This window comes from Neltuma alba, unplaced genomic scaffold (genome assembly GCF_004799145.2).
Source record: "Neltuma alba isolate B1F8T4 unplaced genomic scaffold, ASM479914v2 tig00005972_pilon, whole genome shotgun sequence".
NCBI lineage: Eukaryota > Viridiplantae > Streptophyta > Magnoliopsida > Fabales > Fabaceae > Neltuma > Neltuma alba.
The window spans coordinates 1-27,789 of record NW_021634301.1 but is presented as its reverse complement, the minus strand read 5'-3'; the positions used below and the strand labels follow the sequence as shown (position 1 = coordinate 27,789).

The 27,789-nt window shown below is 35.6% G+C and overlaps 3 protein-coding genes and 1 pseudogene across 4 annotated transcripts; 2 read left to right on the top strand and 2 right to left on the bottom strand.

The window, feature by feature from the left end:
• Positions 1–862: 862 nt before the first annotated feature.
• On the bottom strand, positions 863–5,188 carry LOC114749187 (uncharacterized; annotated as a pseudogene).
• Positions 5,189–6,490: 1,302 nt separating this feature from the next.
• On the bottom strand, positions 6,491–9,253 carry LOC114749186 (transmembrane 9 superfamily member 2-like). Its single transcript, XM_028937675.1, has 6 exons — positions 9,222–9,253; positions 8,344–8,908; positions 8,082–8,219; positions 7,835–7,991; positions 7,245–7,729; positions 6,491–6,784 (listed from the first exon to the last, which is right to left on the bottom strand). Exons 2-6 carry the CDS (start codon positions 8,751–8,753, stop codon positions 6,565–6,567), a joined length of 1,410 nt encoding a protein of 469 aa, XP_028793508.1. The 5' UTR covers positions 8,754–8,908; positions 9,222–9,253; the 3' UTR covers positions 6,491–6,564.
• Positions 9,254–10,985: 1,732 nt separating this feature from the next.
• Positions 10,986–15,329, top strand: LOC114749188 (geranylgeranyl transferase type-2 subunit beta 1). Of its 2 annotated transcripts, none has more exons than XM_028937676.1 (10): positions 10,986–11,133; positions 11,707–11,772; positions 11,918–12,068; positions 12,182–12,298; positions 12,613–12,679; positions 12,775–12,923; positions 13,830–13,963; positions 14,053–14,151; positions 14,270–14,345; positions 14,975–15,329. In XM_028937676.1, exons 2-10 carry the CDS (start codon positions 11,716–11,718, stop codon positions 15,067–15,069), a joined length of 945 nt encoding a protein of 314 aa, XP_028793509.1. In that variant the 5' UTR covers positions 10,986–11,133; positions 11,707–11,715; the 3' UTR covers positions 15,070–15,329. The 2 variants fall into 2 exon arrangements, with proteins under 2 accessions (XP_028793509.1, XP_028793510.1); XM_028937677.1 differs by lacking the exon at positions 10,986–11,133 and adding an exon at positions 11,305–11,380.
• Positions 15,330–17,812: 2,483 nt separating this feature from the next.
• Positions 17,813–26,917, top strand: LOC114749189 (uncharacterized). Its single transcript, XM_028937678.1, has 8 exons — positions 17,813–17,828; positions 18,603–19,788; positions 20,785–22,138; positions 22,547–22,826; positions 23,358–23,465; positions 23,557–23,835; positions 24,479–24,622; positions 26,719–26,917. The coding sequence occupies exons 2-8, from the start codon at positions 18,612–18,614 to the stop codon at positions 26,905–26,907; spliced, it is 3,531 nt and encodes a 1,176-aa protein (XP_028793511.1). The 5' UTR covers positions 17,813–17,828; positions 18,603–18,611; the 3' UTR covers positions 26,908–26,917.
• The last annotated feature ends 872 nt before the right edge of the window (positions 26,918–27,789 follow it).

Below are 27,789 nucleotides of genomic sequence, written 5' to 3'. Positions count from 1 at the left end.
CCACATGATATATATATATAAAATAAAGTTTTAGTAACATCTGTGCATGTCGCAATCACTGCCCCCCACAAAAGAACAGATTATATGTCAATTTTTATTGGGTTTACTAACACTATTTTTTTTTTCCTAGGCTTATGTGTGCTTATAGCTGTTGTACTCCTGTCGTTGTTAAGATCTAGCCTAAGATGTTTAACAAGGATTATTTGGTAATTCCCTCACGATTCATTAGATCTCCTTGATTTTTATGCAACAACGCCCCTGATTCAACCTTTTTAATTCTCTTTGTGAAATTGGTATCTTTTTCACCGAAATTTTATGCCAAAACGTTATCAATTTAAAGTTGTCTTCTTTCAATGTTCTCATGAGATTTCCATTAGAACTGTTAAAAAAAAAAAAGGATTTTTCTTTTTGGCTTTTGCCCTTTCCCCGCTTGTTTGACAATAACTAGTATGTAGTATTACTAGTAGTTCTTATAAAGTGCCCATGTTTTAATTAGATTGAAACCTTTTTATTTTTTTTTCGTTGAAATGAAACCTTTTTATTTGAAGCTACTGTTGTTAGTTTTGTGAGAAAACGTGGAAACTCAAACTTGAAACCTCATACTTAAGTGATCATAAATCAAAAGCCTGCTGGTTATAATAGTCCTCTTCCTATTCTAGGAAACTGGTTTTTGTTAAAACTATTTTATCATTTTAAAATTGTCTCAATTTTATTTTGTATAACTTTCTTTGCCACAAATTTTTTACCGTTACTTAAAAGTGAGTATCTTTTCTCCGTATATATAACAACTATGGATAAATTTTCAGAATAGTTTTTTTTCCCCCCAAAAAAAAAAAACCTAATATTGGTCTGGGAGTTTATAGCCTCGCTACAAAATCGATCAGTTGCTTCGGCTTCGAATTATATTGAAACATAAAACCTTTGTATATTTACAAAAAAGACAAATATATTTTATTTACAACACTTTTATCTCAATTTTGAAACTGTTCACCAGACCAAAAACCAATATAGTGGAGTCTCTGACCCTAAGTTAGAGGAATGAGCTTGGCATGCACGCTACTCTTCAGAAGCATCTGATCGTAGCTTATATGTTCGGGTAACTCGAATCTGCATCATAAGCAACCGTGTAAGAGAACTACAGGTTGATGCTTCATAAAATTTACAACATTAAGCCAAAGCCTCGTTGTGTCCCCTTGTATAATGCAACAAGCCATGCCTGCCCCATTAAACTCTCAGATATATTATGATGTCATTTATCAAAAGATTAATTGCATAAACCCAGTAGGGTTACATCACTAATAATATCAGACTATCCATAAATTAATATAAAGAATAGCCTTTTCATGCATCATCAGCACTGTAGTATGAGATGTATTATGATCATATTGAACACCGAACGGTGAACAGATGTTATGTTATATCTTGTTCTTTGTTGGCTAACATTAAGCTGATGTTTTAGAGGCAAAAATGTGTACAGGGTTGGATTCCACAACAGGTCCATTTAATTACATGGTACCGAATAAACTCAAGGTTAGGCACAACAATCGTATCAAGATGGGCAGGATGGCCAATCTAGGATCTACTGAAGCGACCAGCCTAAAAAGGAAGAACAGGAGCATCACTATTACCTGCGCCAGAGCATAAATTGCTCGCAAGATTCTAGCATAATCAGTTCCAAGCATTTGAATGACGAGATCTGCAAGAAAGGTTCCCCAAAGCCTGCACAATGTAAAATTAGACATACAATTAACACTTAGCACTCATTGAGGTGAAAGAAATCTAATCATTTAGTCCATCAATAACGATGTGGTTATCAATGTACAGGGGAGTATATAATTTATTGCCCACACCCACAGCTCAGATCAGTAGCTCATAAAATTTTTCCTCAGATTTGCAGCAATTAAGATCTCATCTTTCATTGACATAAAAGGTTAGTGAGAGAGGAAGAAAAAGGCGTCTGGATTAGACCAATAATATGTCATATAGAAATTTAGGGAAAATCATCATATTCCTCCAAACACAATTCATACAAATTTAAGACAACAACCTTCTTCAAGCTAAGGAAGCTGCTAATGACTGAAGTTCTAATAAACCTCTCTTGGAGAGCTTACTCCATCTCAGAATGTAAGAGAGCAGTGAAGTTGATATCAAGATGTCCATAGATGTTTCATTATTAGCCACAATTTTCATCATATAAAAGATTTTTACAAACATTATTCTGTGATATAAATTAAAATTCAAAGGAAAACCAGGAAGGACAAGTTATAACAAAAATAAACAGCTTCAAGAAATTTTAGTTATGCGATGAGGTGAAGAAGATACACAGGTCCAAGTAGCGTCATCATGCTTCTGATGCCCACATATCTTGATGCAGCGCCAAGAAAACCCTAGAAAAGTTAAAAGTTCGGACAAGAAAGAATGGTTTAAAATTCAAAACTTGAATCCTCTTCTTTTTTGCACCAAATCTATGCACGGCAAAGAGATGCAAATGCAAAAAGTTCCAGTAATAGCATTATGCTCCAGTTATTTCAGAAATGTATATTTAGCTGGGCTGAACCAGGGAGCTGCATATCATGAAGGTATGAATATAAAATCTATAACAAGTCATATTATTTAATAAGTCATAAACATTAAAACTTCCTTGAGACTCTGTGCAAGGCATAGAAATGTGTTTAGTGTAGGTATAAAATTGAAGTATAATATCAAGTTTTAAAGTATCGTAACAATGAGATACATTAGAGAAAGCAAGTATACAGGATACACATTCAAATATTTTAAAATCTAGGCTTTTTGAATGGAATGCATCATAGTAATTACAACAATATATTAACAGATTCTTTCAATGACCGCTTCAACGCATTCCCATGAATAAATCATAAAACCTTAATTTTCAAACAAAAAAATAGCCAATGTCTGTCACCTGTTTTGCTGCAAGCAAGGCTGCCCGAGATTCTAAATTAAACAACTGCTAACTGTCCACCCTGGAAATCATGGAGAACAGAGTGCACGTCAATGGTTGGGAGAAACAGATTTTAGGTTATCAAACCCCAGTCCCTGCCAATACATACCTTCTTCATTAACTCTTTCTTAATCTGGTAGTTAGCAGCTTCTCGAAGAAATTTCCCAGATAATTTTCTTGCTAACTACAAGATACCACCTAGTCATCAAAAGAAACGAAAGACCAAATGGCTTTCTATTGGAAACTAATTTAAGACAACAATAAAACAAGGATACCATTCTCTTACCAACTGATATATTTTTGTGAATGTAAATATACCACCACCCTTAAGAGGACAAGAGAAAATAAAGAATTAGAAGAGATATATCACCTTAAATTAAATCAAATCATTATGAATAAAAAAAGGTTCCATCTGAAGTATCTTTATGAACCATTTAAGATACCTTTAAAATCATTGACTGAAACTCGCCGGCACCAACTTTTACAGCTGCAAGAACTTGCGCTTTCCACTGACTGAGTTGGCCATCCTCAACATTAGACGCCGTGCCAAGATCCAATAAGTCTACAGAAGTTTCTGATTTTTCACTACAGAAATATGCAAGATTTAGGTCATTACTGTACATCTAAAAAGGAAACAAATGCGTATCCAATGAATCATAGAACATATGGTTCTCAGGAGTGGTTATCAGGAAAGATAAACTGCTGCCTAATAGTATCAGCATAAAATGGAGAGCAGAAACACATCAAGTGTCAAAGGAATAGGCTAATTCTCGCAGCTTTAATTGGCAGGCCATCTTAAAGTTTATTGCAAGAAACTCACATGTCGCTTTGTAAAGTTAAATATGTCTTTGTTCTATGCAAGGAACAAAGGAGAACAGGGGAAGAGTGCCAGCATTGCGATAAAAAAGACACTTGTCATTGCCCATAAATTTACAAGAGAAAAGTGCAGGGTGAAAAATAAACTGAGCACCATTTAATCCGCAAAAAGAATTCATACATAGCTTGGGCTGAAAGATTGGTACCTTAAATCATCCTGCAATAAGTGAAGGAAAATTTCTACTTCAAGGTCTTCAGTTGACAATTTGCTTGAGCAAGGGATGCTTAATCGTTTCCTCACTTCAAGCAAGACATTTCTATAAGATGGCCTCCAGCCTCTACGAAGAATTAACCAAATTAAACAATTTGCCCAGATCAAGTATTCAACAACATATACAATCAATTTGGGAAAAAAAAGGATCCAGTGATAACGCAGCTAGGCATTCCTTCTTAAGCTAGGTAACAACATCAATGGCCCAGTGCTATACGATTAATTCTTAACTAAAGATTTGGCAGAGCCCCCCAAAAAAAAAAGATTATGCAATCAGTAACCTTAACGTAGACCTGGCATCAGCTGCAAGAAATAAAAATCGCGACTCAAGAGCAGCTATATATTCTTCACGTTCTTGAAGGTCCACCCCAATCATTGCCCGGTCAAAGTCAGTTCTACTCGGGATTGATTTTAGCAAAGGGCTGAAGTAGCTGATACATGTAAAAAGAAAAACATTTATCACTATTCAGACACCTAGAATTACTTAAATTATGACCCGACACATTACTCTGCAAGAAATTCAAACAATTTTCACATTCCAGAAGATTCTACCCACCTTGGGCCAAAAAGGATTGTTTCAAGCTCATACAACTCGGAGTCCGTGGCGAGTTCAAGCACTGCGCGGAGCTCCGGATCACATGCGCCTGTAAACATGACCAGTTACCGCAACACCTCAAAAGAAATCAAAGGAGGGAAGACACAAAAAACAGAACAATAAAAAGAAAAAGCAAGCCACCTGGCCTATCGCTGGAAATTGCAGCTTGAGCATAAATTTTCGGCCCCCGACCATTATTAATACGCGCAGGCAGAACACAAATCTGCAGAGTAACAACAAATTTGATGTGTAATTAAGATGTCAAATTGATGGCATCATACTCTACATTTCACGTATCTCATGAAAATGTTCATCCATAACAATAATTCAGCTTAGTTCAGTGAAATAAATTCAGAAAAAGCATGTTCTTTTCCGGTTGTTTCCTTCAATTTTCCCAGGTAAACAGAGTACATATACGAAATGTTGAAGATAATGAGAAAGCGAAGAAGCTTACAGGGGAAGAGAGTTTAGAAGTGGAGGAAAGGAAGGAGACGGAAAGGTTCGGAGGCAGAGAAGTGGCAGAAGTCATCTGCTCCCCCGAGAAGCCAAAGCTCGCAGCGTCGAGCCCACCCATTCCCCGCGCCCAATGAAAATCCAACTTTCGGGTCGGGTCACACTTTGGGCTGAATTGGGTCACATTAGCATGAGGTTGGACTCGCAACCAGAACGACGAGATGAAGTTTACGAGGGACTGAGCGCCCGAGAGGCGACCCTTTTTGGTTAGGGAATTACAATCAGGTTCCGAACGCATTTAATTACTAAAGTTTAACAATTGTAATGACAAGGTTTATAATAAGAAAAATAAGATATACACACACTAGTTACTTGTTATTAGGATTTTTTAATAATTAAATTCCTTCCTTCGAACTTTATGCTAATTCTTCCTTTTTGTTATCAATGTTTGTGTTAACATAAATATGGATTTAATTAATATAGAATTGGTTTATCATCTACAAGATTTTGAGTTCAAAGCCTTCTGCAAATGTGAGGCCTTATTGATGAGTGATATGTAAATACCTCATAAGTAAAAGTGTTTTAAGAAAATAAGTTATATTTTTTACATATTTAGTCTTTAATCAATTTTAATCAACTTTTTAAATTGTGTGATTTAGTTATCCGATACTTATATTTTGGGATGTAGGGTGTGTAAGCTTATCACGGTCAATAACTGTTGGGATAAAACTTAATCCATCAAGTTAGGCCCAAGCCAAAAATGTTTGCAGTCTAGTTGTAATTTACAAAAGATTGGGGTAGATATTAGTAGAATGCCCAATTTTCAATTTGAATTTTGGTGGGAACCGTTAATTGAGAGTAGGAGTACGGTTATTTCACAATATACGCACAAGCAAATTTTACAAAAGAAAAACTACTCCCTCTTCTCTCTGAAGAACCTCTCCCCAAAACTCTTCCTCTCTGTGCATTTGTTGTACAATCAAAAGTCTATATCTATATCAGGGAATATATTTCGTATGGGCAAAAAACATATCGAAGATCATCTCCAAGTACATCCAAAACCCAATAATAACATATCGTCTTTCATAAAAATAAAGGATCAATTGATTCAACTCACAAACAAAAAGCTTGAAGTCCCAATTAGTCTGATTCTTTTTTCTTCTAATTATTAGTGTCCCCCAAGTGATATTACTTGGTTCTTATTCTCCCCCCCTCTAATACTTTTGTTCAGGCTGATTTTTCTGAAAATGGTCCATACCTGTGCATCCTTATGTCAAAAAACATTTAATGTTTATCACTAGAAACTAACATAAATTTAAAGGTAAAATACAAACCCAAATACAGTCTCATGCACTGGCCAAAAGAATATAGTCTTTTTTGTCACTTTGACTCTTTTAAGTTATATGAATGATAAATACAAAGAATTCAATTTCAGCTGTTCTTGGACCTCAGAACCCAAAAAGAAATTGCCTACTCACACTTGATGGATCCATAAATGTGATGAACAAAGAGAGAAGCTGCAAAAAATCCAATAGTTCCAAGCATCAAAAAGAAACCGTAGCATATACAGGCCGTGTATCCAAAGAAGAATGAGATCTGCAAGAACCCAGACATATCAGAGCGAGCATAGTAGTAGTAGAAGCAGTAGGCATAGATATATAATCCTGCTGATCCACCATACTGAAATGGTCTGCATTAAAAGGAAATACACAGGTTAAACCCAGTGAACACATAATAAAAAATTTGCTATTTAACAATCAAGGCTAAAGTATATCAGTGAAATGACTAAACCATGCAGACCTCAAATATACAGAAGATTCCCAAGAATCAAAGCAACGATGCGGAAGGTCAAAAGAAGATGATAATGGAGATTAGAATGCATCAATAAATCAACAAAGCAGGCATTCTTGGGACACTTTTCTCCAAGGTGTGGTGGCAGTCTAGGGTAATACTTCATCAGGGTTAACATCTATTTTGCTGTGGAAGTTTTCACGTGGAAGCTATGTGTATCCAAAAGTTTTTTTTTTTTGGTGGGTTTAATGTCACTCCCGAAGCATTAAAACAAGAGTAACCAATGAGCAATATTCATTTAGCGATTGATTCAAAAGCTAAAGTTAGCATGAGAAATTAATGACACAGTAACTTCATACCTCCACCACCACTCATAATCCTCAGCAACAAGCTGGAAGTATGTCAAAGCCATAGTAGTTATAGAAGTAACAATCAAGAGAATGATGAAGACAATGAACAAGGTACTGTAGGTAGCGTAAATCCTGAAACCCCAAAGACAGGCAAATATGTAGTAAAGTTCGGTGCATATAACGCAAGACGGCAAAAACCCTGCCATTGCAATGTGAGAAATTGCTCTGCGGTGCCATGGCAATGGGGGGATTTCTCTTGGGTATTTACTTGTGTAGCGAGGTGCTTGGAATTCTGCTTTGTTCTTCTTCCCAACAATCCCGCCCAACACAAGTAGGGGCAATGCTAAAAGAGTCCATATGAGAACTATCACCATAACTTTGCCAAATGGAATGGCAAAAGTGGTGTTGTAAGCAATTGCAACAGTATTCAGAAAGAAACATGTGAGAAATAGGGGTCCCCAAGAGAGGCATCCAGTCAACAGTAAATTCCTAACCTGCAATAAGCAAGTACAAGTATGCAATAATCAATGATTGGAGATGACAATTAGAATCTCAAGGGGTACTGAATCCCATGAAAGAAAAGGCTCATAAGTGCATACCCAGTTTGTTCCTTCTAGCTGACAATAAAATGAGGTTGCAGTATAGCCAGCAAATCCTGAAGTTAGTGCATATATGACAACAATTGCTTTAGACAGAGCCCCTCGATTGCATGGATAGAATACACCAAAAAACGCCAAAATGAATATGAACACTATGCTGCAAATCATGCACAAATATTACTTATAAGACAGAACAATCAAGATTACACATAAGGGGGCGGTGGTTTAGAACTCAGAGGAAACTTACAGGGTAAGCAGCTGGGTACCAGCTCCAAGGGCAGCCGCAAGTAAAGACCCATACTCGGGAAACCTAAATACATCTCCATGGAGATCCTTCCAACCAGTCTCTTCTTCATCCTTGGCAGATTCCTCATCATGGACATACCTATGTTGGAGACAAACAAGTGTAACATCATACATTTTAGCACAAAATTGAAGTGTCCTAGTCCTGTCAAAGTCGACAGGTTGAACCTAAAACAGATAATGCAGAAACTAGAAAAGATTCTTACTTGAAATCATTCTGAAGGACCCGCTTTAAAATAGTTGCGAGAATCCCAGTTAGAAGGAGAATTGGCACACATGAACTTAAGATTGAGAACAAATGGGGCCATGAGGATGATGCATAGTACTTCTCCATCCGCTTTTCAAAAGGAGTGTCAGTATCTATCCATTCTGCAGAATACAGAAATTCCACCTCTCTTTCAGTATCATCTGCAAGGTCCACAAACGCATCAGGCACTGGCCGTGTATTGATTTCAATAACACGATCCTTGTTGCAGAAGATGGTAAAGTGAATATGCTTGTACATGTAGTACTTCTTGTCACTTGGGTCTTCTCCTTCCTGATGAACTCGTCCTATGAAAGACCAGGCAGGTAAGTCATCATAATACATTTCAAAGAAGTAGTTCTTTTGAACCATAGATCGAAACTTGGCCACGTCTTCCTTCTGGAGTGTTTCCTTGCAAAGTACTTCAGAATTTTTATTCCTTCGGAATTCAAGTTGGTAAGGAGCACTGACTAATCGATCTCCTATTAAGAATTCACCAAACGCTTCTTTTTTTTCTTTGGCATGATCTGCAGTCCATATAAAAACAAAGAAAGTGATTGTACTAACGAAGATGGATAATGAATAAGAAGGGCGAATCATGAAGGACTGAAACCAACCTGGCATACAGAAAAGGAGATCATGAGAACGATATGTTTCACTGAAAAGAACAAGGTTTTTATTAAAGCTACAGGAAACTCAAACAGTAACTGTTCAACATTACTATAAATATCTTCTGTGATTTCTGCCTCAGCAAAAAGACAATGAAGCATGAAGAACTCACTACTCGAACCAAATTGAAAATTTGAGATAAGAAAGAATCAAGTGGAGTTAATTACTTACCTGGGATTGTTAAATGGCCCAACTTTTGAAACATAAAAGGGGACTATATCTCCTTCTTTGTAACTATGATCTGACGCATTTGGTCTCACATGGCTGATGCCAGAAAGAACAACGAAGGAGAAGAATAGTGTGGCCATCACCTTCGCCATTCTCGACCACCTGTCGCTTTGCCACTCCCAGAAGAAGCACCAGAAAAGAGAAAGAAAGGAAGATATGGGAGAAATCTGAGCAGAGGCAAAAAAGATTAAAGGGGGTTCAATGGACGGAAGTGGGAGAAGAAGGTGGTTTTGAAATCGTGATTAAAGGAGGAAAATGTTACAGAATAGAGCAAGATTTATATCTTATTCAAAGAAACTATAATCAAACCCGGCTCGAGAGTCAACTTGAGTTCAACCTGAGCATGCTTGCGTTGACCATGAGCCTCAACGCAACTCGCTCTTGCCTTTTCTTTTCTCTTTTCCATTCTTTTTTTTTTTTTTTAAATTTTGCCCACAGTTATGTAGTTTGCCACTTTGTCTGGGTGGCGTCTGACGTGTCTATAGCTTTTCATATGAAAATGCAAATTAAATATAAATTTTTTGTGACAAAGTTAAATATAAATTGAGAGCCATCAGATTGTTTTCTTTATCCTTTTTACAAGATTTTGTTGTCTCAACATTAAATGAAATCTATACTATCCCTATGTAAAAATTTAAATTGGTTTGATACATTTTATAAGGTTTTATTTAGGGTTGTCCCACAACGTTAAAAAAAATTTAAAATTGTCTTAACATTAAATGTATTTTTATTAATTTTGTTCTTAATTAGTATTTTTTTTATTACATTCTTTTTCATTTTCTATTTTGTTATTAATATCTCTCTCATTAAAAAAATCCAAAATTTGACATATTCAATACTGTTAATTAATTTTAACTGTTTTTAGAAGACGGTTAATAATTTAGTTGTTGGAAGTTGGCTGTGAACATTTTCATGTTTGCTAAAAGTCAAATTAGATAAAAGTTAAATAGTGTAATGTGATTTATGTTTAGATTAATTTTTACAAAAAAAATTAGTTTGAGAAACTGAAACTTGTTTGGATGATCAATGAAAAAGTAAGTTTGGATATAAAATAACTAAAAGAGATATGGATTTTATTAAATAATAATGTGATAATTTTAAAAAAAATATTAAAATCACAAAGGTAAAGGTACACTTTTAGTCCTACTCTCATTTCTCATGTGCACCTAATATTATGATATTTTTAATGGCGCAATTTTACCCATGATCATTTTTTTTGTTTGCATAATTTTGCACATGAACTTTTTTTAATGCAATTTTATCCATGATATTTTTTTGGGTGCATTTAAGACATAAGATTACGGGTAAAATTGTACTTTTATAAAAAAATTGAGAAAAGTCCCTGTTAAAAATTTAATTGAAAAGAAAGACTTAAATCAAAGTACAAATATTATTACTCTGTATATATAAAGTTTACAGAGTACTAGTACTTTATATGTATAAAAATTTATTGATTTTTCTCACGAACTAAATTTTTAATAGGAGACTTTTTTTATCATTTTTTTCTAAAATTTATTATTTAATTTTTTTTCTCCTTTAAATATTTTTATAAACACTAAATTATTGAGTATTTTAGCTTTTGAGATAACATGGCTTTTGCATCGTATTCATAACATGAGCGCATTCGGTGTATCATGAATGCAAACATTAATCTAGGCCTCAACGTGCGGTACCGCTGTCAAAACGCTCTACCAAACACACCCTAAATCACGCCTTAGTTGCTGTTCCAATCAAGCCGCCTGCGTCTTCCTGCCCCCCAATCTCGAGTGTGCCCACGTCTCAGAAGCAGCAAGCGCACTCTGAAGCATTAGCCTCCACTGCCCGCGCCGCCGACTTCATCACTGAGGATCACCAGGTCGGTCTCTCTTATTCGTATCTTTGGCGTATTAACCGTGGAAGTTCATTAGGGGTGGGGTGTATTACTGAAGTCCTCATCTAAGTTTTTCAGGGCAAGTATGAATTTGAGCATTGAAATTATAAGGAGCAAATTTCATTCTTTTGGCTATTGCTTGGCTGAATAGGTTTTTAAGAGTTCATCGCTATATTTTAGTGTGATAGTTGCGGCTTATTTGATCTTTGGAAACAGACCATGACATAAACAGGTCGGTCTCTCTTTAACCTGCTAGGCTGGATACAAACGCATAACAGGCAGCCTATTTACTAATGGCCTGGCCCAGATGGACTGGTTTGAGATGGGCTGTTTTGACAACATTGCCATTTAACTTTGATGATTTTATGGAAATGTATTAGGGCTACAAATAGATCATTGAGTGCAGGGCATTTGCCTTTCAGCAAAACATAAATATCTGTAATACTAGTGGCGTCAGTCTCTTGTAATACCTTCCCTCATGTTCTTATAAAAGAAGGAACTTGTGGGTTTAATGAAGCACTTATCTCTGATCGGGTCATTATTAATTGGTGGGTGCAGCTTACTTGAATGATGGGGGAGCTGGTGACTGAGAAACATGTTCAGTATATTTTAGCTGCTGAAAAGGTATGCTTCCCATTTATGCATTACAACTGAAGAAAAGATGTAATCTTGAGTTACTGTCTGCTTTCAAAGCTGCTTTATGCTTAAGATTTCCATGTCTTTTGTGTTATTTATTTTTCTTCTATGGTTTTCCTTCCTGGGATCCCAGAGGAAAGATGACTTTGAGTCTGTGGTGATGGAGCATCTAAGAATGAATGGGGCATATTGGGGACTGACTACCCTTGATCTGCTCGGCAAGCTAGACACTGTGGATGTCAATGAGGTTGTTTCATGGGTCATGAGTTGTCAGCATGAATCAGGTTAATTAAAACTTAATTTGATTTCTTACTTTCTTGGGTCAGGGTTAAATTGTTTTAGTGACCCTTAGTACATTGTGAATTTTTTTATTTGATGACATGCTTGTGTTATTTAGGGGGATTTAGTGGTAACATTGGACATGACCCACACATTCTGTATACGTTAAGTGCTGTTCAGGTTTTGGCTCTCTTTAACAAGCTTGACATTATTGATGTGGATAAGGTGACAAAATGTATCCTCTAGCATATAAATTGTTTGACTTGGGAACTGCTTTGCATTCTCAAATCCTTTCTTGTGCAGAAGCTTTTGTTTCTTAAAGTATTTAATGGTCAATAGTTCAACTTTGATGCTTTTCTTTGCTTATGAGGATGCGCATCTTTAGTTGGAAATATATTTATTTCCAGTTCTCCGCTAAACTAGCCCCTTGTCATTATAAAAATTTATTTGAAAGTTTTAATTTGTGAACAAAAAGCTAGTCCCCATCAGTGAAATATTTCCTTGGCCAGAAAGTATGTTAGATCCTATGTTTCTTAACAATTATGTTAGATATTGTTAACCTGCAAAATGAAGATGGATCCTTTTCCGGGGATATTTGGGGTGAAGTTGATACACGGTAATTTACCTATCCACATTTTATGATACCTTGGAAGATTAAGCCTTTTTGTGCCTTTTGTCTTCCTGATTTAAGCTCATCAAATTCTTTCTCAGGTTCTCATATATTGCCATATCTTGTCTATCAATATTACATCGTTTGGATAAAATTAATGTGGAGAAGGCCGTGAGGTACATTTTAAGCTGCAAAAATATGGATGGTGGCTTTGGTTGCACACCGGGTGGGGAATCTCATGCTGGGCAAAGTATGTTAGATATCAGTAGCTGCTTTTATTTTAATATCCTGATTGTTGCTCAATTCTTTCCTCGGTGCTTCTCATAGGCTTTGTCATGGTCTGATTAATGATTGATTATTGTGGTATGCAAATAATAGATGTATTAGTGTTTGGTGGGGGCAAAGTCTTAAACACATGCTAAGGGAGGAAAAGAGTATGTGGAGGATACTAATATTTATTTGTTTTGTCTACAAATTTATTGAGGAACTAGTGCAAAACTGGGGAAAAGGAGAGACTCAGAATCTTGCACATATACAATGATTACAGCAGATAAATAATTACAGCTAGACGCATTGATACAATTTCTTTACAAAATGAATGTGATTGCAATTCAATGAGAAGTGAAAAATGACTCAGAATCTCGCACATAATCAGAATTTTGAAATAAAATCTGGCATGTTTCTAAGTTATGTTTGGTGTGAGACTATTTTGGGGCAAACAAATCATTTTCCAAATATGTGTGTACTGTAGAATTAGTTCAAAAATTAATTATTTCATGGAATTAGAGTAGAATATAAATGTTTTACTTCATTTTTACCTTCATTTTGATAAAATTACAAGGATCTCACATCCTTTTTCAGAACACCCCCTCCCTGAAAAACCAATAGTTCTGCGTCGCATTGTAGTTCAACATTAAATTGTTATTAAGAAATCCTTCCTTCACTTGATTAATCAGAAGTATGTTTTCTTTTTCTTTTTTCAAACCCTGATTATTTTTACGAGTTTAAGCAAATATCCTAAAATTCTATTATTTCCCAAAAAAGCTTTTTTCTTTCCTTTTAAGAAAACGATTTTTTTCATGAAAAAAGCTGAATGAACAGGCCCTTTAAATGGCTTGTAGATTTGAAGCTCAGTATGATCTCTGCCTTCTGTCAGTTTTCTGTTGTGTTGGAGCTCTTGCTATAACGGGTTCACTGGATCTTGTTGACAAGGACCTGCTTGGTTGGTGGTTATGTGAGCGACAAGTCAAATCTGGAGGTTTAAACGGCCGTCCTGAGAAACTACCTGATGTGAGTAAAGCTACGAAAGGCTGGATTTATTACTGTGCTTGCTCCTGTGGAATTTTTTATTCCTCTGACCTGCATTTGGATCATATCAGGTTTGCTACTCATGGTGGGTTCTTTCTAGCTTGATCATGATTGATCGGGTTCATTGGATTAACAAGGAGAAGCTGATAAAGTTTATCTTAAACTGCCAGGTTATTTTAGCTTAATTTCTTTATTGTGATATTAAATCAGTGTGTTACTGATTCTTCGCTGGAAGTATTAATTTTGGTTGTGCTAGATTTTCTTAAGTATTCTCTGTTGAATTTAAAGGACACGGAAAATGGAGGAATTTCAGACAGACCCGATGATGCTGTGGATATCTTCCATACATATTTTGGGGTGGCTGGTAATTTAGCTCCACCTTTCGTATCTACCTTTCCCTTGAGTTGTTTGGGCTAATATTCATTATTTTTCCTGCTGATATATTGTCCTCGGGCTTTCTGCCATGAGTGGTAGGAAAACTCGTCCCACTTGTCCGATGTAGTATGTTGAGATTTTTCCGTTATAACAAATGAGAGTGGCGGCCACTAACTTTGATTACCGGCTAACTCATTTAAGAGGGAAATGTCGCCCTCATTTATAGATGCAAGTGAATCTTGCCAGTCCCTTCAAGTTCAGACAAGATTTATGATATTAGTTCAACATGACTTAATTAGGAAGTGAACTGCAATTAGCATGTGGTATTAAATCCTCTCTCTCTCTCTCTCTCACACACACACAGACATCTTTGTGAAACCTAACCTCTATGCATGACAACCTTTATGGCACACATAAGATTTTAATTCTGGCATGCTCTCAAAAGGAATCAAACTCAAATTCTCAGGAAAGGCAAGAATTAACCTATTTGGGTTAATTCAGTTTCTTATTCATCAGCTTTTTTTTTTTTTTTTTTTTTTTTAATTTTATTTCTTAAATTCCTTTTCTTTTAGAAAGATTGCTCAGGATTCTCAATTTGTTTTATGTTTGTTCTTGCAGGACTTTCACTACTTGAATATGCAGGAGTGAAACCAATAGATCCAGCTTATGCTTTACCAGTTGACGTTGTAAACCGAATTTTCTTTACTAAATGAGGGCTTTAATTTCAACACTTTGTCTGGTAAAGACAAAACTCTGTCACACCTAAGAGCTAGATCGGTTTCCTTTTTGCAAACCGGGTGGTTGCAGGAATCTTTTGGAGATAGTACCGTCTGTATAAGGGATCAAGACACTAAATTTCTTCATTATGGGGCTTTAGTTAATCCTTTGAAATTTCATCACTTTGTGCATTAAAAATACTTGATGTGTAGATTTTCTCTTCCCAGCTTCATTTTTCAGCTACTTCTTTACCTAATATCTTCTCAAGTTGCCATTACCATTTTAAGCATTTTCTTCACTTTAGACATGGACTCTGTTTAAAAACAACGTGGATGATCCAAAAACATGCGCGGAAAGTGGGTTCTGCATGGCTGAACAATTTATTTGTAGGCTTCTTGGCGGGCAACGGCCTTGACTGGTTTCCGTAGTACGATGAAGAAGAACGAAAAGGTGATTAATATCCTTTATAGGATAATGCTGTATTATTAATCTAATACTACTTCCCGTTTTAATTATAAGAGCTAGTTGACTAATTTAAAGAGATTAAGAAAAAAAATTAAGTTAGTTATTTGTAACAAATAGGTGTTATTTTTACTAAAATATCTTTACTAATCAAGTGTATTGGTGAGAAAGAAGAATTATTTTAAAAAAAGTACATAAATATGAGAGATAAAATAGATTGGAGTATTATATTTAAAACTAAAATAAAAATCAAATAAGGTTTTATATTAAGGGCTGAAGGTAATATTAATGTAGTACTTGATATATGATCTGCTTGGATATAAACAATTTGATTTTAAAAATCCGCAAGTTAAGTTAATATGATAAACTTAGTATCCTTGGAATGAAATGCTCCATGATAACTTTGTCCCCTGCATATCTTTCAAAATTTAAACGCTTGAGCTTCCATTCTATGTTAATAGGAGTGCATTTTGGGAGTATTTGGGATTGTATAAAAATGCTTTTTAAAAGTATTTTTTTGCAAAACGAGACAAACTCCTCTATATATTTATTTCGTATACCATAAAAGTATTTTTAAAACTATGGTTTGGTTTCTATCTAAACACTTTTTTATGCCCGATAAAATAAATAAACATAGGGTTCTTATTCTAAGTTCTACCGTTCAAATTAATTTTGTATGATTCAGATTCAACTTAATTTTTTTTTTGCTTTAAATAGTTTTTCAATTAGATGCAAAATTTAAATTACATATAATTTTATAATTAATACTTCTTGAAAAATAAATTTATCTTGAAAATTGCGAACTAAAAATTTTAAATTTTGGTCCGTCTATATCATATTTTGGATAGTTCAGATTTTATAACGCATCCTGAGGAGTATCTAATGAATACCTCCCTAAAATATAATTTATGCTTGACACAATGTTACTACATTTTTTTAGGAAAAAGTACATACATGTCTCAAGTAACACAATTTATTGATCTAAGATCTCTTAAAATCTCAAAATAAATAGGAGGTTCTGTGCGACTTGAGAGTAATATATTTTAAATGAGAAATTACGTTATTGTTCTTGTTTTGATTGATAAGCTCATGGGTGTAGATTAATAAGTCAATGAGAAGCTATTGATAAGTCAGGAAGTATCAGTTGATAATATAATTTCTATATAAAATCAAATTGTTACAAAAAGTATTATATAACAATCTTTAAGCTGAAATCATATATGACCAAAGCATACACACTACTATTAGATGAAATGATGAGTTTATATAATAATTTTGTTGCGAACATCTGTTAACAAGTTTATGGGTACAGATTAACAAATTAATAAAAAGCTATTGACAAGTCAGAGAGTGTTAGTTAGCAATTAAATTTATGAGATAATATATAAATTTAATATAACCTCCACATAAATTATAACCAAAGAGTACAATAATTTTTCCTAATTTTATCTTACTAGAGGTTATATTATTTTATAAATTTACTTGTCAACCAATACTTCATGACTTGTCAATAAGTTCTTATTGACCTATTAATATATACTCATGGGCTTTGTAAATTGCTGTATGTAATAAAATCATGATAGAAATCTATTATTTCATCTAATATTAATTTCTATGCTTTGGTGACATATGATTTCAACTTAAGGATTGTTATATAATTAATGAACCAACTTCTTAATTAGTATATACTCTTCTGGTTCTAAATATAAGACCTATTTTGTATTATAATTTATATTATAAAATGAGTCTTATATTTTGGACTGCAGGAGGTACAACATGTATTTCCCATTTTTTCAATTATTTTCATCCATATGCACGCCTAATAAATCTAGACTCATACTATGGACAGAGTTGTAATTTTGTAGGCTTATGGGTGTAATCACACGGAAATCTGGCCCAAAAAAAAACCCAAAAAATTGATGCATCGGATCCTATTGCAGCAGTGCATGCATGTGAGTGAATATATAGTTATTTACTCTTTAGCCCCTACCTCTATTTATTTCCCAATTGGACCGTTGGCAAAACAAAACAAACTTCAATAGATGAACTTGGAGGAAATGGGGCTCGTTCACAGCGAATATATATATATATATATATATATATATATATATATATATATATATATATATATATATAGCACAAAGCATGTCGCAGGCTTTGGTCTGCCACCCCAACTTCAGTAGAGCTAGCAGGGAAGAAGAACTGGACGATACGTGACGAACGTGACCCTACCCTAAAGCCTTTACAACAAGCAAGCACGCTGCGACAATCCCACTTCATTCATTCCCACCAGGTGTGTTTTCCCTTTTTTCTTTCTCCTTCCTCCCCGTTTTTGTGATTTTTCATTTTTATCTCTGTTTTCTTTTTAAAATCTTTTATTTTTTCAAAAAGAAAAATATCTGGACGATCATTTTCGAACCCAAATGTCTCTCTTCTTCGCCTCTTCTACCTAATGCTAGATCTTGATTTTCTTCCATTTTCCATGGAATTTTTTGTCCCCGCTCTCTTGAAGAACGAGGCTGTCGTGGAAATGTGAATTCTACTTTGCGAAACCTTCGGGGTCTAGTTGAGAGGTGAAGGAATGGAAAATGCTATGCCGCTTGAATTGGCATTCGGGCGATTTGCGAGTTACAATGTTTGCATTGGCGTTGGATCGATGCCGGAAAGAGGCGATTTTTAGTTCTTAACTCTTAGCTTGGCCGGTACCTCCTTTTGGACTATGTTGGAGCGTTGGTTCCGTCATTATCAAGAAACGATTAGATAATTTGATGTCGTTGATTGCTGAAAATTTTATTTATAAATGAATCTGGCATGTGAAGTTCTGATTTTTTTCCCCCGTTTGATTAGGATACAAGGGGACAAAATGCCATCATTTGGTAATACCTAAGAAGAGGTAAGCTTTTGAACTTTAGCCAGAATGACTCGGTGATATCCGACATTTCCCCCTTTTTTTCGTCCTTTTATGTGTTCAAATGTATCAATATGGTATGGTGAGAATGTTTGTATTTCTTCTTTATCTTCATTTGAAATGAGGTTTTAGTAATCCTGGTTTGACTTTGGTTTGCAGGGCCTAAAAATGGCAGACACAAGCTCAGTTGGAATAATTTTGGACTTTCTAAGGAGGAATCGGTTCACGAAAGCTGAGGCAGCTCTTCTCAGTGAACTCAATAATCGTCATGACTTAAATGGCTTCCTTGAGAAGCTTAACCTGGAAGAAAAGGCCTTGCATAAGTCAGAAAAGGATAAGGGCAAATCTGTGGGAGACAATCAAGGACTGGATTCTCATGACAATGTTGAAGTTTCTGAGGAACTGATTGTGAAGGAAATAGAGTGTGGGAGTGGTGGAAATGCAACAGAAAGCAAAAATAAAAGTATTTCTTTTATTGGGGAATGGAAAAAAACTAATGAAGTGGTTGGGGCAAGTGACAAATACTTTGCTTTACCCAAGAATTCAGAGGATAAGATGCTTGATCTATACCCAAGGAAGTTAAATTCTGGCAATGGTCGTGTGGAGCCTCACCAAAATGGCGGTGGTAGTGCCAGTAATACTTCAAAGGCCATGGTTTTTCATCAAACAAGTGAAGTTCATGATATGGCCAACAATAATGCAAAATCTGCAGAGGGAAATGCTGTGACTACTGAGATACAGTTCTCATGGCCTGGAAGTAACAACAGATCCTCTGCGGAACATAGATATCATGGTGAGCAACCCAAAGAACCTAGTGAACATGATTGCCCACTGAAATCGAAGAACTCATCTTTTAAAGAGAACTTTGCAGATAATTTCTGGTCAAGAAAGGATGAGAATGAAATTTCATCTTCAGACCTGCAGAATGATTGTTCTGTCAAGGCTGCTTTTCCCCTCCCCAAGGGAGATATGTCTACAAGATATGATGGTGCGGCTTTCTCTAAAAGAATAGAGGGAAGAAGGACAGAAATAATTGGTGCCACGGAGGCAATGAAAATGCAGGTAGATGAAGTAGCAAGAGCTATTTATGCAGTTGATTTACAGGGAAATTCAGAACAGAAGACCATTGGCAGCTTAAATTTTCCTGTTGCACCTGAGAATCAAGAGGAGGAGTTACCAAGGCTTCCTCCTGTTAATCTCAAGTCAGAGGACAGGCTCTTGGCTGTTAATTGGGAGGAGAAATTTGAGCAGGATGAACCTGCTTCAAAAGTTGCCTTTGTTGACAACGATTCTCTCATAGGATCATATTTGGATGTTCCTGTTGGACAAGAAATTAACCTTGCAGGTTAGCTCATGGATAAATATTATCAATGGCACCAGTCAAATGCAGTATGTGAAGAAGAAGTGATGATAAATTTCTAGTATTATGATGTTTAATTGGATTGTGGTTTGAGAATATTGTCCTCTTTAAAATGTTCTTAAGTCAAACATCTTTATTGTCCTTAATGACAAATAAACTCCAATTTACCACATTTTTTACTATAAATGTAACCTTAATTTAATCAGCTGTATGAATTCACAACAGCACAAGCCTGAGAGCTGGTATGAATTCGTATTTATATCCTAAATCATAATGAATAATAATTTCTTCATCATATTCTGTATTACATACTATCACATTTCTTTGTACTTCAATCAGCTGTCTTTAATCGGTGTCTAAATTAGTAGTTGCATTTCTTGGCCGGTTGATAGGTTATTTTGTGTGCTTGACAAGATTTTGGCCTCCTCCTAGACTTGAGACACAGGTGTTATTATTAGTCCTTTCTGTTTATTTTTTTATCCTTCATTTTAATTTGTTGAATTATTTAAAATTCTCTTAATAAAAAAATTACAATACTTTGTACTTTTTATATACAAAATTTTTAAATGCTAGCTTTTATACAATTTAAAATTCTGTTAGTACAACTCAATTCATGAAGTGAACGAGGGCAATATAGTGGATGAAGGGAACTTGATTCCTAGAAAGCTATTAGCAAACATTGGTTCTTGGTTCTTGCCTTATTGTCCAATCTACAGTATAATAAAATAAAAAAATGGCAAACTATTTCCAAATAAAAATGATATGAAATACAGTGCAGCATTTTGACATGTTGTGCCTTCCGTCTTGAAATGATCTTGGGTCTGGTAAACTTTCTGAGCAAACTTAATTTAATTCTTGCTAAGAAGCAACTTTGGCACTGTGTTATGTTTAGTCCTTATTATTACATCAATTATACATGCTACATTATTTGGTTGATCTCTATGTTCTAAGGACTAGCTTTTACTTTCACACTTGCTTCAGGAATGAGGAGAGCTGCAGGGGACTGTTGGCTATCTATAAATCAAGGGATTACAGAGGATACATCGGATCTTGTGTCTGGTTTTGCCACGATTGGTGATGGATTGGGTGAATCTGTTGACTATTCTAATGAATATTGGGACTCTGATGAATATGAAGATGATGACGATGTTGGCTACATGAGACAACCTATTGAGGATGAGGCCTGGTTTTTGGCACACGAAATTGATTATCCGAGTGACAATGAAAAGGCAACTGGGCATGAAAGTGTTCCAGATACTCAGGACAGAGGTCCGGTCAAAGATGAAGATTATAATCAATTTTTTGGTGAAGATTCTTACTTCTCTGGAGAGCAGTATGTTCAACAAAAGAATGTTGAACCAGTCATAATGTCAGATGATTCAATTGGTTTGACGATAACTGAAATGTATGGAAGCACTAAAGAGAATGGATTAATGGTTCGGTATGATGGACAATCGATGGATGAAGAGCTGAATATAATGCCTGCAAAACCTGTCTGGCAGGGCTTTGTCCCTCAGACAAATGAATTGGTCCTGCTAGGAGATGGGCAGGCTCTGAATAACAGGGAAAGATCACAACTCGTGGATATATGCATTGATGATTATCAGCATGGTTCAGTTAGGTCAATTGGGGTGGGGATCAACAGTGATGCTGCGGACATTGGCAATGAAGTTCGTGAAAGTTTGGGTGGTGGTAGCAGGGAAGGGAATTTGGAATATCCCTGTGATTGTGATGTAGGACATGGTTGTTCCAGACACTCCCAGCATGATTTGGATAAAAAGTCTATTAATAAATTGAACAAAAATAAGCAGAAAAATGGCAAGAGTGAGGTAAGTAAGTATGTCACCGGGGATGATAAAGGTGCATTCTTGCAGATTAATGGTCATTCTGATGGAAGCTTCTCATATCCTCAATCACCAAAAGGTGGCCAGATAATCCAGGCTGGTTCCAGTAAGCCCCTATGGTCAGATAACAGCAATGCTGATGAACATGATGACTATCTTAATGCATATGTGAGATCTAATGACATGCTTACTTCTTGGGACCAGAAAAGCGGTGATTCTTCACCCATTAAAAGTTTAAGGAATGAGAATAATGCTAATGAAGTAAGATCAACTAACTCTTCTCCAACAGCAGTCTCAAATTATGGATATACTGAAAAAGCGCAGGTTATGTTAGAAGAAGATGAACAAGTTGACATTGCAGGGGAAGAAGATTTAGGGACATTGCTGGAGGATGAAGATGCTGCTGCTGTTCAAGAGCAATTAAAGCAAATAAAGGCTCAGGAAGAGGAGTTTGAAACCTTCAATTTAAAGATTATGCATAGGAAAAACAGGCACGTTTTCATATTTATGCTGATCTGAACTGTAGATTAGTAAGCATGGTTCAAAGTTCTTTTAAAGTCAAGATATAAAATACAAAATATAAAAAGTGTGGGGAACCACACTGTTTGTGGCTTTAAATTCCTAAATTTGCTTCATTTGTTAATTGTTAATTACGTTTTATCCTTTGTAACATAAACAAAAAAGAAGCAATGTACTGATGCAATATATAGAAAGGTTTGTCATGATATTTTCTTTAAAGATATTGTTGAAATAGTGAGATTCTCCCCTCCATTGGAAAGGTATGCACTGATATCTAATGGGTTTTTTGGTCATGTGTGAGAAGGTTTTGATGAAATTTGATATTTTCTTGTTTCTTTTCTTCTTCTATAATTTTTCTGGACCCTTGTTTTGTTTCTCAGAACTGGCTTTGAGGAGGACAAGAATTTCCATGTTGTTTTAAATTCTGTAATAGCTGGCCGCTATCATGTTACTGAGTATCTGGGATCTGCTGCGTTCAGCAAAGCCATACAAGCTCATGACTTGCATACAGGCATGGATGTTTGTGTTAAAATAATAAAGAACAACAAGGACTTCTTTGACCAAAGCCTTGACGAGATTAAGCTTCTCAAGTATGTCAATAAATATGATCCTGCAGACAAGTATCACATTCTTCGGTTGTATGATTATTTCTATTATCGAGTAAGTGATTGTTGAATACGCTAGTGATTTTTTTTTCGGGGGTATTATTAAGTCTTTACTTTCGGTTAATTGCTGTTTCTGGTGTGTGTTTATCTATTCTTTTTCCTATGTCCATCATTTGGATTCGGGGTACCGCTTTTGTTCATAGACTTGTTAGTAGTGTTATTTTCTTCAAAGCTAAAAGGTCTGATTTTTTTCTCTAGCACAAATCTTTTGCCATCTATGAGAAGTTTGGATTCCCTGCAATGGGGGATCCTACTGCATGATGTTCAGCAACTGTGGCAATGCTTTTTTTATGGACCAGAAAATTTAGTGGGAACTGGGAAAGATAAAAATTGTAATTATGAGGGCAATAATTGTAGCTATGAGAGAAGATTAAACTTTAAAAATATGAATTGCACAGTTCAGTTAAAGTTTTTATATATATGCATGATTTTATTATTTACTGATTCCCTTTATAATTGATAGGTTGACTTTTTCTTTGGTCAGCTGATTGACTACTCTCTTTTTCTTTTTCCTGTTATTCTGTAGGAACATCTGTTAATAGTGTGTGAACTACTTAAAGCCAACTTATATGAGTTTCATAAATATAATAGAGAATCAGGGGGCGAAGTATACTTCACAATGCCGAGATTGCAGGTTTGTGGTGTTCCATCTTCTTCATGAATCATGATGTCTTATTTTCATCTTATCTGCCATCACTGAAACTCTTCTAAATTTATTTGTGTAGTCAATTACAATTCAGTGTTTGGAAGCGCTTCAGTTTTTGCACAGCCTTGGACTAATACATTGTGACCTGAAGCCAGAGAATATTTTGGTGAAAAGCTATAGTAGATGTGAGGTGAAGGTCATTGATCTTGGGAGTAGTTGTTATGAGACTGATCACCTTTGCTCATACGTCCAGTCCAGGTCCTATCGTGCTCCTGAGGTTATATTGGGACTTCCATATGACAAGAAGATTGATATATGGTCACTTGGCTGCATTTTGGCAGAACTTTGCACTGGCAATGTAAGTATAATATATGGCCAAATAGCCAATGCACTTCAAAATGGCAGGGTTTAACCTTCTGTTTGAAATTTTTAATACCAACGATTTATCTGAAGCCGTCAAATTTTTCAACCAAGGGAAGCACCTGAGTCCTCAATAAAGGTCTAAAATGCCATCCACTCCCTCAGTTCCCAAGTCAGTTTTCCTGAGGTTAAGGTCACTAGTTAAGCCTTTCTAAGCAAGATTATTATTTTTACTTTATAATCATTCCTTGTAGAAACTTAAGTCTCTGTTAGTTAAACTTAGGTTAGCTAGCTCTGCACATTGCAATGACCTAACCCCATAGCCTTTGACCATGAATAGTGTTTTTAGCCTTGGGCTTTGTTAGTTTTCTTTGGTTAGTGATCTTCACGGTTGCGGAAAATGAACGTTGGTCCTTGAAAGATGTGATTGTGTTTAACAAGAATGACAGTAATGAAAGTTGGTGAGACTGTAGTTAAAGTTCTTTTTAGAATGTGGGACATCCATGGGTCAAATCATCATCATCATCTTTTACAGGGGCTAGGGTTCCTATTAAGGTCGTCTTCTCTTTTGTGTGATGATAAAATCAGGATAGTCTTTCTATGTTCTTGCAGTGGCTTGATGCTGACATTTGTTTGTTCAGGTCCTCTTTCAAAATGATTCACCTGCAACATTACTTGCTCGGGTGATTGGCATCATTGGTCTAATTGATCAAAGTATGCTCACCAAAGGAAGGGATACATATAAGTACTTCACCAAAAATCATATGCTTTACGAAAGGAATCAGGTTAGAATTGCATTTTCAGTTTACATTGTAAACAAAATGGACCGCCAGCAGTCTGTAAGCTTATCTTATTATTTTTTTCCTTTTCTTTTCTTTGTGTGTGTGTGTTTTTATTTTTTGTTTTTTTTTGTTTTGTTGATCCAAATGAATGCATCATGCATCATATACTAGACGTTTGGCATCTGGCCTGGACCAAGGGTCTTATTTCAATTGTTGGTTTTGCAAAAGGGATCCGCTGAATTCATAGAGTTTTAATGCAGGCTGCAATCATTTAATATTAACCATTAGATGCATCCAACTATCTGAAGCAGGACACATGACGATGGCCTTTGTATTGATAGAAAATTGATTGATTTCGTTATGCTTCTTCAGTCTCTCTCTCTCTCTCTCTCTAGTCTCCTTTGTTTCTCTTTCTAAAGCTAGTCCTCATTGCGAGTTCTAACTTCTCCCTATTCCTTTCATCCACATAATGATATTCTTTTATGAATAAAATTGCCCAGGTTCGTTATGGCCAAAAATCATATATATCTTAAGTTCTCTCTAAGTTCTTCAGCAGTCATTTCCTAAAGTTTTCCAACAAGCCAGCGTGTTTAATGAACAGTAACTGAGACTCTAACCCATCGAGGAAGCATGCTGTAGCTTTATGCCATTTATCTTTTAGAATGATTGTAAATCTAAAAGTCTTGACGCCATTCGCCAAAGTTTGCCAGAATTTTTAGAGGAGAGAGGGGGGGGGGGGGGGGGAATTGGTTGAGAGGAAAAAGGAAGGGAGACAGAAGGGACCAAATTTGTTGGTTTAGTTTTGTACTAATTTTTTGTTTGGTTAAAGTCATTGCCATCTGTCACGCTATGGAGAGTTAGATGCATCTAATGCTTTTTATCTGTTAGGTTTTTTCTTTTTTATATATTCTCTGAGGAAACCCGTGAGAATACCCTTTCTGACAAGCCCGTTGGCATCACCGCCTGAGTGGAAAATGACAAAAGATACACATTCAACTGATCTGTGTGAATTTGAGGAACTTAAATACACTAAACATAAGCACGGATGCTGTTATGCACATTTATCATATCCCACTTGCTGCCAACTATGTAACAACTCTATATAATATAAAAAAAAAAAAAAAAGGAAGGAAAAAACAAACTACTTAACTGTTTTTTTATAATGTATAACATGATTTTCTGAGTGTAGTGAAATGAAAACCCAGAATTTCCTAACCAGACGATTGTTCACTAGGCCTGGGTCGAAACAACAGGAAACATACGTACAATTGAACTAATTGATCATCAAAAAATAATCATTAATTATTGTTAATCCAAGTACAGGGTTGCTGTAGTGCACCTACATTTGATGCCTCAATTATTCATGGACCATGCCTATGTAATCGGACTTTTATTTTAAATAATAAGAGTCTGAACTTCCTACCAACACGAGTTCACGAAGGTTTGAGTGGCAGATTTGCCACCTGTCTAACTTATAATTTATGTTGAGTGGTTCAATATCTGCGGTGAAGAAATTGAACTGGTGAGACATCCACAAATTTGGTTTTTGATTACGGGCGCATGAGGGAATAGAAGAATAGGTACTTCAGTAGTCAATGCCATTGCTCGGCATCTTACTGATTATCGGATAATTGTCTGAAATTCCATTGAGGAATAGCAGGCCATATAATAGAGAATCACCTTAGTGGATCCTCTTAAGGATGCCTGATCTTTTCAAAATGTTTTTTTTAGTAAGATTTTATTAATATGATCGCCAAATAAGAACTATTCTGAGCACCTTAGCCCATGATATCTGAAATTGAGAGTATTTTGTTCTCATTTGTAATCCTCAGAGGGGGCAGTGAAAGGTGAGCTGGCTAAAATTACTAAAACATAAAACTGGGTATTTTGTGTATAGTTGTCTCGCTTAGTTTCACAAGGAAATCGAGGAATAATGTGACCATTGATTTTGAAGTTCATCCTTTCAATATTTTAGTCCCTCCAATGTCATTTTGTAACTGACAATTGTTTCATTTTTATAAATTTATTTAAATTTTATTACATGTTTCAATTTTATTGTACTTGAGATTATTATACAGTGAAGTTACTGTCTTGTACAGGAAACCAACAGGTTAGAATACTTGATTCCCAAGAAGACATCTTTGAGGCACAGATTGCCAATGGGAGACCAAGGCTTCGTTGACTTTGTTGCTTATTTGCTTGAGGTTGAGCCAAAGAAGCGGCCTTCTGCTACAGAGGCCCTTAAGCATCCATGGTTATCATACCCATACGAACCCGTATCATCTTGATGCATTTGAAGTTCTTTCTGCCTATTTGAATATAACACTGTCATTTACCTGTGTAAATTAGATTTGGTTTCTCATTGAAGGAAGGCTCACTACCTTGCCTATATACCCCGGCTGCTTTTTCATGATCTATTTTAGAGATGATATGGAAAGGAGCAGTTCTACACTCCTACATGATGACATCAAAGGCATGTTTAGTTCTATGAGTAGTCTTTCCTTGTCCTTACTAACATGAACTCCAAACTACCACGATTTAGGCCATAATTTTATACGGTTCATGTCCTGTTAGGGTTTTTGTTTGTTTCGCTGGTTCTGCCAAAAGCGATAACCTGAATCATCTTCTCCACAATGTGAGATTATTCTTTTAGGGTATTGATTGAGTAATATGTTGTGGAATGTGGAACATTCATCCCTTTTTCCAATTGGACGTGTGACAACCATTTGCTGCACCCATCAAGACTGAACTAGAGCCGGTGACTGTCACTGGCGGCTGAACCGGATTTCTTTTTTAGTGGGGAGCAACCTGATTGTATTTTGATGGAGTGAAGGAAGCTTCCTTTGGTTTACTTAAGGCATACTGGGGATTGGGTAACAGTCTGGCAAACGGATTCTACTGGCAGGGTGGACTAAGGAAAGCAATTTCCCCAATGGGTAGTATTTGAAGTTGTTGCTGGCTTGAGCTCTGTTCCCAGATCCTACTTTTTCTAAGACTTAGTTAATTGTTCTTTAACATTATATATCATGTAAATATTTTGTCGTTTATCTAAATATTTTTATCATGGCTCTTCGACTGGTTGTTATGAAATTATGCTTGCTTTGTTTAACTTGAAATTGAAGCAAGCTGATATTATGATAACTCGAGATACCTTTGTGTGATGATAAGAA

Excerpts from the sequence above, each read along its gene's own strand:
- LOC114749186 (XM_028937675.1), bottom strand. The coding sequence starts at position 8,753 with ATGGTTCAAAAGAACTACTTCTTTGAAATGTATTATGATGACTTACCT. Across the intron at positions 7,992-8,081 it reads GGTACCCAGCTGCTTACCCT|CATAGTGTTCATATTCATTT; the intron begins GTAAGTTTCCTC and ends CATGATTTGCAG. Across the intron at positions 7,730-7,834 it reads AGCTAGAAGGAACAAACTGG|GTTAGGAATTTACTGTTGAC; the intron begins GTATGCACTTAT and ends TGCTTATTGCAG.
- LOC114749188 (XM_028937676.1), top strand. The coding sequence starts at position 11,716 with ATGATGGGGGAGCTGGTGACTGAGAAACATGTTCAGTATATTTTAGCT. Across the intron at positions 11,773-11,917 it reads ATATTTTAGCTGCTGAAAAG|AGGAAAGATGACTTTGAGTC; the intron begins GTATGCTTCCCA and ends CTGGGATCCCAG. Across the intron at positions 14,152-14,269 it reads AGTTTATCTTAAACTGCCAG|GACACGGAAAATGGAGGAAT; the intron begins GTTATTTTAGCT and ends TTGAATTTAAAG.
- LOC114749189 (XM_028937678.1), top strand. The coding sequence starts at position 18,612 with ATGGCAGACACAAGCTCAGTTGGAATAATTTTGGACTTTCTAAGGAGG. Across the intron at positions 22,827-23,357 it reads ATGATTATTTCTATTATCGA|GAACATCTGTTAATAGTGTG; the intron begins GTAAGTGATTGT and ends GTTATTCTGTAG. Across the intron at positions 24,623-26,718 it reads TGCTTTACGAAAGGAATCAG|GAAACCAACAGGTTAGAATA; the intron begins GTTAGAATTGCA and ends TGTCTTGTACAG.